The sequence below is a fragment of the Megalobrama amblycephala genome, linkage group LG11, assembly GCF_018812025.1.
Source record: "Megalobrama amblycephala isolate DHTTF-2021 linkage group LG11, ASM1881202v1, whole genome shotgun sequence".
NCBI lineage: Eukaryota > Metazoa > Chordata > Actinopteri > Cypriniformes > Xenocyprididae > Megalobrama > Megalobrama amblycephala.
Window position 1 is genome coordinate 5,489,015 of NC_063054.1, and position 16,950 is coordinate 5,505,964.

Consider the following 16,950-nt stretch of genomic DNA (forward strand, 5'->3'; position numbering starts at 1 on the left):
AATGAACGATGGCGTAGATCTGTTGGAGGAGTTTTTCAATGGCTCTGCATTTGAGCTATGTATGTGTTTGAGTACTCAAATTTTGTTACTATTATACATAGATATCCTGTGCTCAGGGAGTAGGAAGCAGTGAAACAATGTGTAGGAACCCTGTCAAATGGAACGTACCTATGGTCAAGACGTTCTGCTGAGTTCAAACTGAGCATCAGAATTGGGAAAATAAAGTTGATTTAAGTGACTTTGAACGTGGCATGGTTGTTGGTGCCAGACGGGCTGGTCTGAGTATTTCAGAAACTGCTGATGTACTGGGATTTTCCCCTTAGTACCAATTGAGCATCATTTAAATGCCACAGTCTGCCTTTGAGTATTGTTGCTGACCATGTTCATCCCTTTATGACCACAGTGTACCAGTAGACTCTAGATACCAGTAGGATAATGTGCCATGTCACAAAGCTCAAATCATCTCAAACATGACCGTGAGTTCACCGTACTGAAATTGCCTCCAATATCACCAGATCTCAATCCAATAGAGCACACTTATGATGTGGTGGAATGGGAGATTCTATTCATGGATGTACATCCGACAAATCTCAAGCAACTGTGTGATGCCATCATGTCAATATTAGGCAAAATCTGAGAATCTGGGAATGTTTCCAGCACCTTGCTGAATCTATGCCACACAGAATTAAGGCAGTTCTGTGGGCAAAATCGGGTCCAACCCGCTACTAGCAAGGTGTACCTATTAAAGTGGCTTGTGATATATTTCATTGAATTTCAGTATTTTTTTTTTTTCAGTGAATTATATTTCAGTGAATCCCTCATTTTCTTTATTTTCACATTATAATAAATATAATGGCAGAAAATATATATTATATTGTAGTATTTATAATGCAGTTATGTCTTGTGTAGCTGTTGCAGACCTGGTCAAATAGCTGCTTGCCAGTTGTGCTGGGTTGAACGGCGAACTCCAGCTCGGCGTCCATCGAAGTGACGCGAACATTTACCTAAAGAGAGAAAAAAGGAGAAATTTCATTAGCAACTAATGTTGACATCTGTGTTTTTAAATACAGAAACAGTTGATGAAAATGGTCATCTACTACTACAAGATGGTTACAACAATTTTCCATCTGATGATGAGACCATCATGACCATGTTGACAAAAATCATAATAATTGGTCCCATTGATGAAGATAGTAATGATTGATATATAGATAACTCGAGTCTGTAGAAAGCAGATGACCCCAACTGTGATTCTTCAAACAGACATGGCTGGAAAGAAAACTGGGAAAACTGCAGGAGTGGCTGCGCAGAACAATGTGCCTCAGCCACTATTTGAAAAGGGGAAATGCCATTCTATTCTATAGTTAATGTTTGACAGGACTATGTCAACAAGAAAAAGGCTGAAGCTGCTCTACAATCAAATTTGCACCGTTTTATGGGACAACAAAGCGTCATTTTTAAGCAATTTCCCAAGAAACACGAAACAGAGGCGTTTCCTCACAATGAACAGACTCACAGAATCAAGGAACAAGGATTCATTTGTCAGAGCCAAAAAAAAAAAAAAAAAAAAAAAAAAAAAAAAAAAAAATATCACATCTAGAGGAAAGTATTAAATGTAGTTCTCATACAGGGAAAGAAAATGGCCGTCTAAGAGAATTTTCTAACAGACAACAATTACCATTGTTGAAATGACCCATCTAAGCACGATTATAAAACGCACATCTGATTCGGTGATTCATTTCCATGTGATTACCATGAAACCTGTTAAAAATGATGGTGACTGGGGGAAAAAAAATAAATAAAATAAAAATATTGGTGGAGAATCACAGACAAACCATACTGAGTATGAGCATTGAGTGCGTTTAGTGTTGTCTGGTTAAAAAAAAAACAATAACTCCTAATTATGTAACTGCTTTAAAACAAATGCTCCACTATGAAATATCATAACTATGCATTACAGAAACACAAAGAGCAGACAATACACTGATTACACTGATTTTCCCTCTCCTTACACTGATGGGGGGGAAAAAAAGGAATAGTACATTATGAAATTTCATGATTTACTCGCACTCATGTCGTTTCAAATGCTGTATGACTTTCTTCACAACACAAAAGGGGAAATTTTAAAGAAAGCACTTGCCATTTTTTCCAAAGCAATTATAATGAATGCAGACATCGACGGATTCAGGAATAAGGCATAGAGTTGTAAAAATAGCACAAACTATGATTTTTTGGGTGCTTGAGAGACATTTTTAAAGTGGAATTTATTGTAATTGTATGGAAAAAAGGACCAGTACTTTCTTCAATGGAATATAAAAATGATAAATAAATACATAAATACATAAAGTCATGCTGAACTTGGTGAACTATTTCTTTAAAACAGCATAATTCAAAATATAATCATTGCTATTAGGTCAGAACATTGTTTGGTCCACGTCTGACATATTTCATACACTACATTTAAATTGTATTATCAATAAACAGTTATATTTGCCTGCATATAAATGTTTATTTTTGCATTTAAATGAAAATGATTCAATATTTAAGAATCATATTTGCTTGTGATCTTTTAGCAAAATAAATGGTGTGCAAAACATACCCTAATTATTTTTCACCATTTCTTTCTTTCTTTCTCTTTGTCTTTTTTTTTTAGTTCTTATGACTGTTATATAAATATTGTGACTGTCCTTGCGACAATGGCCGTTTGGTTAAAATGACAGCTTCTCCATGCAAAAATAAAACAAAATTAAGCCATTTCAGAGAAAATGCATAAATATTGATGATGCCAACACAGTATGGTACAAGGTCACTTTCCAAAACTGAACCTCAGTGGAAGAACAATGGTATTACTCTGGTATCGGAAGCACTACTTTTTTGTATTATTCTCATGTATAAATTGCTTTCGATAAAAGCATGCACTAAATGAATGACACATATCAAGATATATTTATCAAATATCAATTTGAGATTTTTATATACAAGAAGTATATAAATTATAGTGTACAATCAGTTTTCGTGCACAATCGACACCACAAGCATTATAACATGAAAAGAACTTCCTGTACCAAGCTTAAAGAGGACTACTGGGACCTTTCCTGAAAACAGGTCTGTGATGGTGGCTTCACATACACATTCGCACAGTCACACGGACACTGATGGTTGGTGTTAGTTAATTAATATATAAATAAAATGTACAATTACAAAAAAGTAGCATAAATTACTTGATCTAGACCATCCACTGACAAGAATTATAAAGAAAAGGAATCATTGGCCTGCTGTGTACGTCTGAAATCTAGTGGTGAAGAGTTCAGCTTAAAGACTGGCATCCAACTCGCCAAAGAGGGGGAGATGGAGGGGTATCCATTTACTCAGCAAAACAAAGGGTCTCTTTCAGAAACGTCCTCTCAGTGGTCCACCTCCTGCATCAGGCTGCATTTTAATAGTCTCACCATTTCTCTGCATTGCTCTCAGAAAGGTTTTAGCTGCCTGACAAACTTTTTTGGCTGCATTAGACTGGCGAAATCAAGCAGTGTCACCAATCTCATGTTCCAATTAGCGTCATCGGGCAACAAACGTCATCAGACCAATTTATCTACATTACAAGGCGGTTAAAACTCTGGAAGTGACTGACTAAAACAGTTTGCTTATGAAAAATATAACAACATATGCATTTACTGTTGATCTACAAACAATGCTACACTCTTAAAATAAAGGTTCTTTATTGGCATCTATGGTTCCATGAAGAACCTTTAACATCCATGGAGCTTTTCCACTGCACAATAGTGGAAAAAAAGTTATTTAGATTAATATGTTCTTAACTTTTAAGAACTGTCTGAAAGGTTAATTAATTGGAGAACCCAAAAACGGTTGCGAAAACACCCTTTTGGAACCTTTGTTTTTAAGAGTGTGTACAGTAAATGGTTTCGTTGCTATAGTTTTGGCTCATCAAATTATTTAAAGCCTATATTTAATCTTCCTCAAATGTTGCAACGCACGCTGATTGGAAAAACGGGCATGTGGCAACATTTCTGCAAAATGTTATTACGTTATGCACATTTCACGACACTTTCAAATGTCTAGTGAGTGGTAGTAAAAGCAGATTCAGTTTTATCCGAAACAGATGAAAGTGAATCTGGCAATGTTTCTTTATGTCAGTTGTTGTATGTGTCGCAGAAGTTGAAAAATTAAATGTCCGGTGAACAGTGCTAAATGTTTAATGCTCTATCATGGTTAAACCTTCAATAAACCAAAACCTAACCAATAGTGTTAACAAAAGCAAATGTGAGATAAAAATGCATTTTCTGAACACACCATGCCATTTTAGCTTGCTTGTACAATTCTTTAGCTCTTTTATCAAGATTCATGTTTACCGGGACTCATACCCAAGCTCTTAGCAGCACAAATGCAATGCTGTACTAGGTGAGCTATCGAGCCAGTTTACTCTAATTCAAGTGAAACCATAAATATATAAACATAAAAATATAATCAGTTTACAAATCATGAACTATGGTAAAAGGTCATAAGAACCACACAAAAATAAGTCTTTATTAAGTGAAAAACTGCCCCTGTAATCATAATTTAATCATAAAAATAAGATTTCTGTCCACTAGAGGTCGCTAGAGGCCTATTCAAAACAAAGGCGTAGCTTGATGACGCCAAGTTTGAGCACGGAATCTTGGGACATGTGGTCTTCACATCACAGCCAGTGGAAACCATCGGGATAGTACTCGGGAAGAAATCATGTTCATGGACGCGATTATTAACGTTATTGTAGTATGAAGCAGAGCAGGACCGAGTGTTGTGGGAGCTGAACGAGGCCACTAGAGCAATTGCGCAACGCTACGAGCAGCGGAACTTTTATTATGACACAGTCGCCAACGCTGCTTCCGCTTTTCCGGTCATGAGTATGAGGTAACACAGCTCTGTTTATCATATTAGATACATTTGAGTATGTTGAAAATGTTATAACCTTACTCTGTGCGTTCGCTCGGTGGCTGCTGTGAGACACTTGTTTGAGACACACTGCAGTAAGATAAATCGATTTTAGAATATCATATTAAATGCTGGATGGCTTGTGTTGATAAATGGCATGCAATTAATTTTAAAACGTATTGTATGATGAAGAAAATTCTATATTACGGTTACTAAAAATAAAGCTGCATCTGATTATGCTATGTTAGTTACTTGACAAAATAGTGTTTTTCTGAGGCATGGTAAAAGCATGGTACTCACAAAAAAAAAAAAAAAAAAAAAAAAATTGGATTTAAACAATAAGACTAAACGTGTTGAGCTATATAACAACAATTAGTTTTCTGTCTATAAACATAACCAAACAGTTGTTCCCTTGTCTATTAAAACATGTAATATATTAAAGCGTCTTTGGTGTTTCCACGGTTTCGACAAAATAAAACCGGAAACCGAGGTTAACAAGGGTATGACGCAATTGGCAGGCGACTCCTCACACGTCCCGGAGCCTTGGTTACAATTGCAATTTTCTCACGATTTACAAATAGTTGGAAACATTTGGGATATTGTAAGTACTCAAGTGAACAAAATATAAAATGCTGGCCTAGTGTTTTTTGGATATTTTACTGCAAAAATCTTACATATTGCACCTTTAATTGTATAAAGAGGTATATTTTTAAAGTTCTGAAATCATATAGGTTGAGGCACATTTTTCCAGTGTAATGTTTCCAAGTGGAAATAAAAGGGGACACAAATTTACTAACAATTCTGGAAAGGGAACATGAACTTATTTTTCCTATAAACTGCCTTTTGCCTGAAGTTACAATTTGGATGGTTCTATTAGTCTTTCGTTGAGCTGGTATGAGCTAAAGCCAGAGAGCACATCAGCACATTGATTACAGCACAATGCGCTTTTGTACTACATCACCAAAGGGCGTAACAGACATTGTCTGGTTATCAATTATTCAGTAGAACAAATGATAACAAAGATTTGAGAGGAAACACCCTCAGCTGCTGAAAATACTTATTATAGACACACCTGAAACATGCTATGAAACAGGAAGGAAAATATAAGGGTATAATATAGAAAACAGAAACCCTCAAAATCTCTTTATGGGGGAGTTCAGAGTAAAATAAAATAAAATGTGTAATAATTTTATCCGATAATCATTACTTTACTGATAGCCCATATTGATTTAAAAGCATTGAAATAACTAAATCTTGAAAAATGACTCTTTTGAACCCAAATCCACCACTTCCATGATCCAAACTCATGATGGCACCAAGAACAAGCCTCTGTATTCAGTGTTTCAGTAGGCAGTGCCGAGGGCCAGGGATGAATGAGCAGCAGCACCATGATGTCATTTCCTCTGAACTCTTCCTGACAACGCTGTTACCATCTTAAACAAACTGACATGCTTCAAGCTTTACTTGCTGTTTTAAGTGTTTATAAGCAAATTCAATAAGGTATTTGTTTCAAACATTTTAACTAGGCTTACACAAAAGTCAACACATTCAATTTTGTTAAAGATAAACAAGCCAGTTAAAGATAAGCCAAAAGCAGGTATAAATGATCCAAAAGCCTTATAAACTATGCCTTGAAACAAATGTCTGACAGAATTAACAAAAACTCACATAAATTGACAAGGTTTATAGATAAATTCCCAACATTTAGAAACTACAACGGTTTGAATGTATAACATTTAAGAACTAGACTCTCATTCCATATATAGTTAAAATACAAATTCAAGATACTTGTTTTCTCTCAGACAAGATATAGTCCAGAATATTTCAAAACACTGAACAGAAGTTGAAGTGACTCTAAACACTCAGACCTTCTATACAAACAAACATTTGAGCAATAAGAATAAGCCTTGAAGAATACTTACAGGTTTAGGCATTTTGAATCCTGTTGTAGATCTCGTCAAAGCGTCAGAATAATGTGAGTTTCCACGGAGCCTCCCTCTGAAGCAGAAAGATGGGAAACGTTTGAGCAGCGCTATTGAGAATGACTCACAAACATTCTGTCTGTCATTTAAACATGGGTGAGAATAAACCCTGACGCACTCTATGTACATCCAAATGAATCACTATTAAAAACTGGAACTCAAGACTGCCACCGCCTCACCCAAAAGAGGTAACACCGCCTTAGAGTCCCCACCCCATTCTGCAAATATTTGCTCCAGTCTCTGTTTCCCAAAGATCAACCCTTTATAGGGAATGCAGTCAAATATTCGGTTATAAAATATAGCGGTACCAGAGTCATGCGAGCTACTCAAGAGATTAGCATACATATACATAAAGATTTATCGCATTTGCTGCCCTCAGCTGTCTCTCTAAATGATTATATTTTATTTTCTGAAGAAAAGATAAAAACTGTATACATTTTACTTATCAAGTATGCTTACACATTGAATTATTTTCATTATAAATGTGTACACTCTTAAAAATAAAGGTTCTTTACTGGCATAGGTTCAAAGAAGAACCTTTCAATTCCATGGAACCTTTTAATAGCACAACACGTTCTTTATAGTGTCAGAGGGTTCTTAAAATGACTCTTAATAACTGCTCACTGAAAGGTTCTTTGGGGAACCCTGGAAAACGCCCTTTTGGAACATTTATTTACAAAACAATGAGGTAAAATATTTCCATTCACGTTTATAAAATACTAGTGATACCAACAAAATGTGTATCACGTTAACAACCAGTCAGTATCTACATTGTAGGCTACAACATAGCATACTAGCCTAACAGTTTCGGTTCACGAGTCGGACATGACGAAAGTAACGTTAATAGACTAACGTGCAGTTCAGTAAGCGAGTCAGATTAATTTAGTAACATCTACGCCTGTGTTTTCGTGCACTAATAAATATCCAGTTCATGAGAATGTTTTTTTCCGGGAAGCAATGTGCTACTCACACTGTATTGATTCACCAAAAAACAACCGGCTCATTGGAATCATTCATTTGGTGACCTGACTACATTCATTACTAAAAGGAACTGGCTCATAAGAGTCATTCGTTCGGGATTCGGGTTACACCGATGGTTTCACTAAAGATAGCCCTTGAATAGTGCAGGGAACACTGAGTTCAAGTACGGTGTTCCAGTCCCACAAGCAGAAGAATGCACGTTTGACAACCGTTTACGGAATCGAACGTAATGAAAATCATCCGATTTCGATATTTGACTAAATGGACGTAAAAACCGCGCGTTTCTCGGTTGCCAAGCGTATCACTCACTATCTAAACAGTTTAGTACGCATGGTAACGGTTCGTCTTCAAAAGAGGAAAGCTTTATTTTCCTTTTCATGACTTATAAAACAAACACCCCATCATTATGGTAAGATGCACACTATCTCATAATCAGAGCAGCACCTGTTGTTGGAAGAGATTTCTCTTTGACCTGGGCGGCGTCAGTACAAAGAGAACGAATGAATGATAGACGCATTAACTCTGTTGTGGTCTTTGACCCAGGCGATAATCGATCGGAGCAACTCTTACCAGAGCCGGTAAATTCAGTCCAGCTTCGGTCGAAAATTCCCCTCCCTCCGAGGAAATGAGCAGAGTCCGGCGGTGGTAATATGGCTGACGGTGCGCTCACCTTTGTGCGCGCGGCTGAATGACAGCGACTCCAGTTCCTGTTTGAGACACGCTGCAACGCGAGCGCGACGCCCACAGCAGAGGACACGATGAGAAGCGCGCCATGCTCAAGACCAAGACAAGTGGTTTTAAAACCTTTCACATCATGGAAGCTGAATGACTGAAGTATACGTGAAAAATTATTTCATAGAATAATGTACAGTATTTAGGTACTAGGAACAGGTGCCTTGCAAACGGAAGTGCAGCATTCAGAAATATTATAAAGTGGTAAAACAATGTGGCATTGTCCAAGTAGCCTGCTATGATAGTGTGTTTTTGCAGGTCATAGAAGACGCAGATAGACCTTTTCACAATTATAGACTCATATCTCACATATGTCAATGAATATGATTTCATTTTATCCGGTAGTGTAAATTCCTATTAGTAGCGTACAGGTAGGTTGTAGGCTACATACTGTAAACACATTTTGATTGTGATATTTTCTTTACTGCCAGTGAAGGCAATTTCCAAACCCAAACATAATAAACCTAATAACCCAGAATGCTTCAACAAACTGTGTTGGGAAAAAAGGGTTTTGGATCTATTTATCTGTCAGTAAAATTAAAGTGTGTGACATAAAATACAGGAACGGAGCAATATGTGGGAGATATTGCCGACATTAATACAGCCTATGGTGTGCTTTTCAGGAAATCAAGTTTTTATATTATGACGATTTTGTGTCATTGGTTTAATAACGATGCATTGGTTTAGCCCAGGGGTGTCCAAACTCAGTCCTGGATGGCCACTGTAGAGTTTAGCCACAGCTTGCCTCAACACACCTGCCTGGAAGTGTCTAGTAAGACCTTGATAGCTGGTTCAGGTGTGTTTAATTGGGGTTTGAGCTAAACTTTGCAGGACAGTGGCCCTCCAGGAGCAGGATAGGACACCCCTGGTTTAGCCTATATAACATATTGCTATGCCTATATAGTATACTAATTCAAGAAAACCAATGAACCAACACATATTCGCACACATACACATTTCACTTTACCCAACCTGAGCATGTTGAGCACAAATGTAAAAATGTGGGTTATACTCTCATACTCTAATTTCATGTGCTATCTAGGACAGCTGGAGAAAAGAAAAAAAAAAAATCATTACTTGATTTTGCTCTCTATGTAAGAATACCATGCTGTTTTCCCCTTATATCACTCAACATTTGCACATTTGCTCTATTCTAATATTTGATCTTTTTATTATCCCATTTATAATAATATAAAACTGTTATTATTATTATAAATAGGCTAATAAAAAGCTTGTGTGTATATATATATATGTGTGTGTGTATATATATATATATATATATATATATATATATATAATGACATTTTTGCTTGTCTGACAAGAGATATATATGAGTATGTGATTATACTTAAGGGACTAAATTAAAGAGAACAAAATAAGAAGAAAAAAACGTGTATGGCGTCATCGGTTAAATTAAATAAACCTGTGTTTCCTTCTGCTTTAACCTCAAGAATGATAAACTGGTAATTTGATCTGTGATTCACTACAGAGACCCATTATTACAGTCATTACATAACTACAGACTACAGGAACAGAAAAGAAAAGGAAGGGGCATTATTTTAGTCATTACTGCACCTGTGCTCACTAATTTCACAAAAAATGTAAACGTAACATGAGGAAAACCTTAGTCAGCACTTTCATTCAGATGACTAGTGCAAACTGTTGAATTATTAAAGGTAATAGCTTATCTGAGAGAGAGAGTTCTATAGAAACTATTTAGAATAGATGGAGCTTTTGCCCACTTCTCGTGTTTACTTTGTAATGAAACCTCACATGTTTGAATGATGCACAATAGTAATTAGGTCATTCAAACATTTACGTCGGTTCTGAATAAGTAAGTATACTGTGATGTAACTCGGAGGTCTTTCCTTAACGATTTCTTTACATCAACACGCCTGTTTCTATTTGTGTTGCCAGAGCTGCACCGACGGAAGTGAAACTTCGGTGCACCTAATGGGCGTGGTCATATGTGGGAGTTGGCCAATGGAGAAGCAGGATTAAAATAGAGCAGTATATAGGCGAGGTGAATGAAAGCTGAAACGGAACCGTCGAAGAGATCACGTCACGGTGTTTAGTCAAAGGTCCAGGCGAGACAGGTAGGCGGAAAAATAAAATAGTCATTCCGCTAAATTCTTTTTATAAAGTTATAAAGTCGTAACGAGGACTGACATCATCTCAGTAACAGTATCATGGTCAGTGTTTTGAGGACAACTCCTCTGTACAACATTTGGGAAGGACATGAAAACGAACCATGAATATATTCTTCAAATAATATTGCTTTTACAAACTCTAAATATTAACGAGAGTCGGTCACAGTTTTCCATACAATACACCTGCTGCGTTACAGCAGTAATGTGGCCAAGATTTTTAATAGCTTGAGTGATGGCCAGTTTTTTGACTCTTCAGTGCCTCCTACAGTGTTGCTCTTGAAGTTCTTGTACATTGTTACATAGCGATATAAAAATAACATATTTTGCCCTCTTTTCGGAATTTTATTCAAATAATATATGAATAATATATTTATAATAATATTAAAATTAATTAGATTTTTATAAAGAATGCGTGAACCCTTGAATATTTTCCAGCGTCTTTCTGGTTTCCTGGTATGACCTGAAATGAGAATAGACTATAAGGTTAACTCTTCACCTCAACTATTAATTAAACTGATATTACAAAAACAGATATAATTTTACAGATATGTTAAAGTGATTACATGTTTGATTGGGTTTACCTCTAATCGCATAAAGGAGTTTATTCTTGAACCTGAAAGGCCTCAAATCTTTGGTTAGTGACGTCTTGAATGAGCACTGTGGATGAACAAGAAATGCAAATTATGCCCAAAATACCGTTATCACTGCCTAATGGATCTCAACAAGACAACAACAGACTTGATAGATTAATCCCAAAGTCAGTATTATGAATTAAGTCACCAGAAAATCATTAAAAAAAAAGAAGAAGAAAAAAACACTCACTGTCAAGCACTGTTCTTGCTACATATTTCTGTTCTAAAGCATTGCTGACCTCTTGCATCAGCCAAGGGAGGAATTTCGGTCTCTATATCTGGAGCAGAGATAATGAACTTTCATTCACTAGACAGTATACTGGCTATTCATGTATTAATTCATTAAAGATCTAAAGATAATTTAATACAGAGATTAATTCAGTTTCTCTGTTTTTCATGCACACATGCTGGGACACTTGCCTCTCTGCACAGGGTCATAGAAGTAGCCACAATCTCTCAGATTGGAATAGACTGAGGGCAACAAGTCAGACAAGTACTGTTGAGCAAATGCTCTCGCAGCAATTTTATCTGCTGTCTCCTTCTCTTTTTCCAGTACTGCCTTTTGCTGCTTTATCCGGTTCTCCTGCATTGCATTAAAATACATAAGAAGCATTACAATCAGAAAATGTACTTTAACCCCCTGACATTGCTGCTTAGATTCTTTTCCAGTTGAACGATAACCAATCAGAATCCATACTGCTTTAAAGAGCTCAAGAATTTAAAGTGGCAGATGACATAACAGCAGTGCGCACTTTAGAATAAGCAGAATTATATCATCCGCTGGAGTGGACACCTTCTTCTTTGGACAACTTAGTTCTTAGGACAACTTTTATTAACTTTTTTGATTCACTTCAACTGTTGACTACTATAGTTATCGTTGTCTGTATAGTTATTGTTCTTGTAGTGAATGGGCCTTTACTCTGATGTCTATATGTGAGCATTGGTCATGGCTTTCTGTTTTACCACATGTATTATAATGGTTGTTTTTAGTACATTTTAAGGTAAGAAGGAGATTTTGGGAGTTCAAGTAGATTGGTGTATTATCATTATATCACCTATTGAAATATGCACTTTACTGGAACAAATACTTCACACTTAAAGAGTTAGTTCACCCAAAAATTATTTCATTAATTATGTCATTCCAAACCCGTAAGACTTTCGTTCATCTTCGAAACACAAATGAAGATATTTTTGATGAACCATGAGAGCTTTCTGTCCCTCCATAGACAGCCTACGCAATTGGAACTTTGATCCTTCAAAAAGTTCATAAAGAGATTGTAAAACTAATCCATACGAATTGAGTGGTTTAGTCAACATTTTCTGAAGAGACACAATCACTTTATATGATGAACAAATTTAATTTAGGCTTTTATTCACACATAAACATTGATCAGTGAACATAAACAGAAGCTCAATTGAACCTGATTGACGTGCGAGAACAAACCTCTTCTCCAAGCTCAAATGTGCTGCGTAACATACGAGAATGAACCTCACTGGTTCTCGCACGTGTCAAGCAAACATGCTTGAGCTTCCGTTAACCATAACTGATGTGTAAATTGATGAATGTTTATGTAAATAAAAGCCTACATTCAATGTTCATCATATAAAGCGATCATTTCTCTTCAGAAAATTTAGACTAAACCACTCAATTCATATGGATTTGTTTTATGATCTCTTTATGAACTTTTTGAAGCTTCAAAGTTTAAATTGCATTGGCTGTCTATGGAGGGACAGAAAGCTCTCAGGATTCATCAAAAAGATTTTCATTTGTGTTCCAAAGATGAATGAAAGGGGTTTGGAACGACATGAGGGTGAGTAGTTAATGACAGAATTTTCATTTAGGGGTGAACTATCCCTTTAACTGGGGTAATATAAGGTCTAGTTCAGGCCACAATGCACCTATCCACTGAACTTTTAACCACCAGCAGTTTAGCCATTCTAAGCTATTCTGGTTGCACCGAATAGTTCTAAGAACTCAGTTATAGGAACTAGCCACTAGAATTTCTCCCCCGGGCCATGTTCCTGGTTGCATTCGCACCGGAAATAGGAACTCTGAAGCAGCCGACAGCGGCATCTTTAAAAACGGTGGATGAAGGATGCCGTGATCGGAGCTGTGTTTGTTGTGTGTCTTGGGTTTCGTGATAACAAAGATGGAATGTAAACGCATAATTTAAGCGACTGAAAAGTTGGGCTACGAAGCTTTTTAAAAATGCTGGGTGCCGGTGTTTGACGTGCGTTTGACCAATTAACATACACTCACATCACTGATAGTTCCTATAGTGCTGGTTTAGACCCTACTCTGAAGTAGGAGCTAATTTAGTTCCCCCAAAAGGAGTTCCTAGAACTAAAATTGTTCCTAGTTCCTGCGGTGCGAACACGCCAAAATCCGTGTACTTCAGCAAATAGTTCAAGGAACTATGAAACTACGAAAGCCCCTATTGTGCTGTTATTTCCAGACAACAAAATTGTTTTGTGTCCTGTTTCTCTGTTGCCATAGTCTTCACCTCTAATTAAATTAAAACCACAACCTTGATGTTTTTTGGCTAAGCATCATGTTGTGTATTGGTTGTAGTGATTCTAACCTTCTCCACACGAAGACGGCGTTCCCTCTCCTCTAGCCTCTGCACCTCCACCAGCTCAGCATCACGGATCTCCTTGAATGTCTGCTGCTGGGCCCTCAGGTTGGCCAGCTCTTCCTCCTCCAGCACTTCCAGCAATGCTTGCTCTATTGTCTTCCCCACCAACACCTGCAGCACGGGCTGGACCTCCACGTCAAAATCAAATAGCTGCAGACGAGACAAACAAATGCAAGTCTTACATGGAGAGGGCGGGGTTTATGACCTATACTGCAGCCAGCCAGCCTGTTGCATTAAGCTAGTTGAACAAAATCTGAGTTTAAGAGTAGGTTTAGTTGACAAACCAAACAAATCCAACCTGGTTTAGATCAGGTTCAACAGGTCACAACACTCAGGATAAACCTAGAACAGGCCTCAGAGGGCGATTAAAAATGCTTTGGCTTCACTTTTCAGGACATGTGCGGCACACTTGCTCTGGGCTCACAGTGTGTCAGAGACCAATATTTTAATGTTTCATAAAAGATGAATCACTGTCTGGCCATCTGAGATTTGGTATGGAGATAAATGTATAATCATGATTGTTCTGTAGTTTTTCAGCACACTGTGAGTGTATATAAGTACCATTTGTTTGCTTTTGGCATCTGATAAAGTGTTTGGACCCTGGTGACGCATGACGTCACGAACGGATAGAAGAAAAAAGCATCCAAAAACAGCCAATTGACAGCATCTATACTCTACCTCTCCCTCTTCTATCTGTGTGGCTGCATCTCGTCCGGTTTTGGCTGGGATGAAGAGGGGAGTGTCTGGTTTGTCCAGGAACATGTCCGTTTGGCACTCCACACTGACTTCCTCTATACGATCGCTCAGCTCTTCCAGATACATCTCTAAAAAAACACATCAAACAGAATTCATGACTTGATTTCTGGGCTTACATGTATGTTAAGATGCATGTCAAATTCTGAGATTTACACTTGTAACACAATGAAAGTAAACCTAGGTTATTTTAGGGTAGCTTTATGCCAGATGTTATTGATAGACACAGTAGTAGAAAAAAAAATAGGATGGGAACATGACCTGGGCCAGACTCGAACCCAGGTCTCTCATGAGCACCAGAGCTCAACATTGGGCTCCGACATTAAGCCCTGTGTTTATTGTGCAAAAGCATGCACTACCTGTCTGCAAATCTATGTTCTTTCTGCCCTCTAGTGGTTCTGGTGTTTTCGGGCCAAACTGCTCCTTCAGCCTTTTTCTGGACATAGCTCTTCTTCTGGCCTCCTGCTGTTTCAGGAACTCGACTGGATCTGGCTGAGATGTCTGTTAAACACATTTATATTCTTTTATATTTTATTCATTCATCAGTTGTGCTCTCAGCATTCATCAATTGGGCACAGTACCATATGAAAATACATTGTGCTATATATGGTTCATATTGTAATGAGCTTTTTAGGCTGTTTTTTACTCTCTGGTATTTTTACATTATGCTTCTTATAAGAGAGATTTCTAACCTTTCTGCATTAATACTCACAATGGGTAGGATATGTTGAGCATATGTATTTCCTCTGACAACACGTCGGTCATACATGATATTTCCATAACTGCTCTGTTCTTCATTTCTGCGTCATACAGTGAAGAAAAAATATATATATATATATATATATATATATAGAGAGAGAGAGAGAGAGAGAGAGAGAGAGAGAGAGAAAAGAAGAAGAAGGGGTGTGTGTGTGTGTGTGTGTGTGTGTGTGTGTGTGCGGGACAAAAATTCATTGAAATTGAAAAATAAATTGTTTCAAGAAGTTATATCGTCAAAACATAGGAAAATCTTAAATATATCAATCTATCTATGACATGTAACGTGTTTAGACTAATAAATTGACAAAATATGAAAGTTGAAGTGAGAAGTGGTGTATGACTCACAGCAGCGGATCGGTTTGTCTGTATTTGGTGCGGTTGGGAACCGCACGAGGACGGCTGGAAAACGTGTAAACTCCGCTCTGCGTCTCGTGTTGTGCCTGTAAATTAGATGCCATTTTTTCCTTTTAATTGTGATATCAAAAGTGTGTCTGAAGGCTGAAATCATTAACTTTTGGTTGTTGAGAGGTGGACTGGCATCTGTTGCTGCTACAGTTGTTGTTACTGTTACCGTGGCGACTGTATCCAACAGCGGTCCGCTTTGTTTACTTCCGGCTCAGTTCATCTTTTTTTTCTTTCTTTTTTTTTTAATTCCATACAGTTTATGTAAAACCCAGTATCTGTCATATACGTTTACATTTCTGATGTTTCGAACAATAATATAAAGTTTACTGTAAGTAGTTAATTATCTGTAATCACTGTAATTATTAAAATTATATATATATATATATATATATATATATATACAGTTTATTAGGCCTATAGTTTTGCTGTGGATATATTGGCTCTCTCTCTCTTTTTCTGTCTCTCTCTCTCAATAATTCAGTTCAATTCAATCCAATTCAAGTGTGCTTTATTAGCATGACAAAAACTATACATTTGTATTGCCAAAGCAATTGCAGCTGGGCTGCTTACAAATAGTGCATATATGTATTAACAGGGGGAAAAAAGAAGAAGAATAGTAATATTAATATAAAAAAGTATTAAGTAGTGCAAAATGAATTACTAATGTATGTAAGTATATAAACTAGAAAAGAGAGAGAAAAAAAGGATGAGGGATTAGACATATTTACAGAAGCAAAATGTACATCTAAGTAATATAACAGAGTAATACAGTTTAATATAATCTGCATGTGCTGAAAACATCAGATCAGGGCAGATTGAGTGTTTTCTCTTCTGTGGTGACAGGCAGACACATATTGAGCAGCAAACATATATATATATATATATATATATATATATATAGAGAGAGAGAGAGAGAGAGAGAGAGAGAGAGAGCCTATATCACAGCAAAACTGTAAGCAACTAGCCCATACTATAAACTATAACTATG

At 36.9% G+C, this 16,950-nt stretch overlaps 2 protein-coding genes across 4 annotated transcripts in view; both read right to left on the reverse strand.

Annotated features, from left to right (window-relative positions):
• The window catches only part of ezrb (ezrin b), a 29,313-nt gene extending 20,708 nt beyond the window's left edge, over window positions 1–8,605 (reverse strand). The window contains exons 1-3 of one of the 2 annotated variants that reach the window (XM_048208434.1): window positions 8,466–8,605; window positions 6,855–6,930; window positions 921–1,004 (exon numbers count right to left, since the gene is read on the reverse strand). In XM_048208434.1, coding sequence (XP_048064391.1) covers window positions 921–1,004; window positions 6,855–6,866 — 96 coding nt within the window. In that variant the 5' untranslated portion in view covers window positions 6,867–6,930; window positions 8,466–8,605. Of the gene's footprint in view, window positions 1–920; window positions 1,005–6,854; window positions 6,931–8,339; window positions 8,362–8,465 lie in introns of those variants that run through there. The other variant, XM_048208435.1, reaches the window with a different exon arrangement.
• Window positions 8,606–11,098: 2,493 nt separating this feature from the next.
• On the reverse strand, window positions 11,099–16,143 carry rsph3 (radial spoke head 3). Of its 2 annotated transcripts, none has more exons than XR_007187294.1 (9): window positions 15,903–16,142; window positions 15,511–15,598; window positions 15,158–15,299; window positions 14,724–14,869; window positions 13,992–14,195; window positions 11,830–11,992; window positions 11,600–11,687; window positions 11,359–11,434; window positions 11,099–11,237 (listed from the first exon to the last, which is right to left on the reverse strand). XR_007187294.1 is itself a non-coding variant. In XM_048208453.1 (9 exons), the coding sequence occupies exons 1-8, from the start codon at window positions 16,013–16,015 to the stop codon at window positions 11,379–11,381; spliced, it is 996 nt and encodes a 331-aa protein (XP_048064410.1). In that variant the 5' UTR covers window positions 16,016–16,143; the 3' UTR covers window positions 11,099–11,237; window positions 11,359–11,378. The 2 variants fall into 2 exon arrangements, 1 of the variants encoding a protein (XP_048064410.1); XM_048208453.1 differs by having other exon boundaries at window positions 11,600–11,679; window positions 11,826–11,992; window positions 15,903–16,143.
• Window positions 16,144–16,950: the final 807 nt, after the last annotated feature.

Coding starts and splice junctions, on each gene's coding strand:
- rsph3 (XM_048208453.1), bottom strand. CDS start 16,015: ATGGCATCTAATTTACAGGCACAACACGAGACGCAGAGCGGAGTTTAC. Junction 14,196..14,723: donor CACAGATAGAAGAGGGAGAG/GTAGAGTATAGA, acceptor TCTCGTCTGCAG/CTATTTGATTTTGACGTGGA. Junction 11,680..11,825: donor GACCCTGTGCAGAGAGGCAA/GTGTCCCAGCAT, acceptor CCAGATATAGAG/ACCGAAATTCCTCCCTTGGC.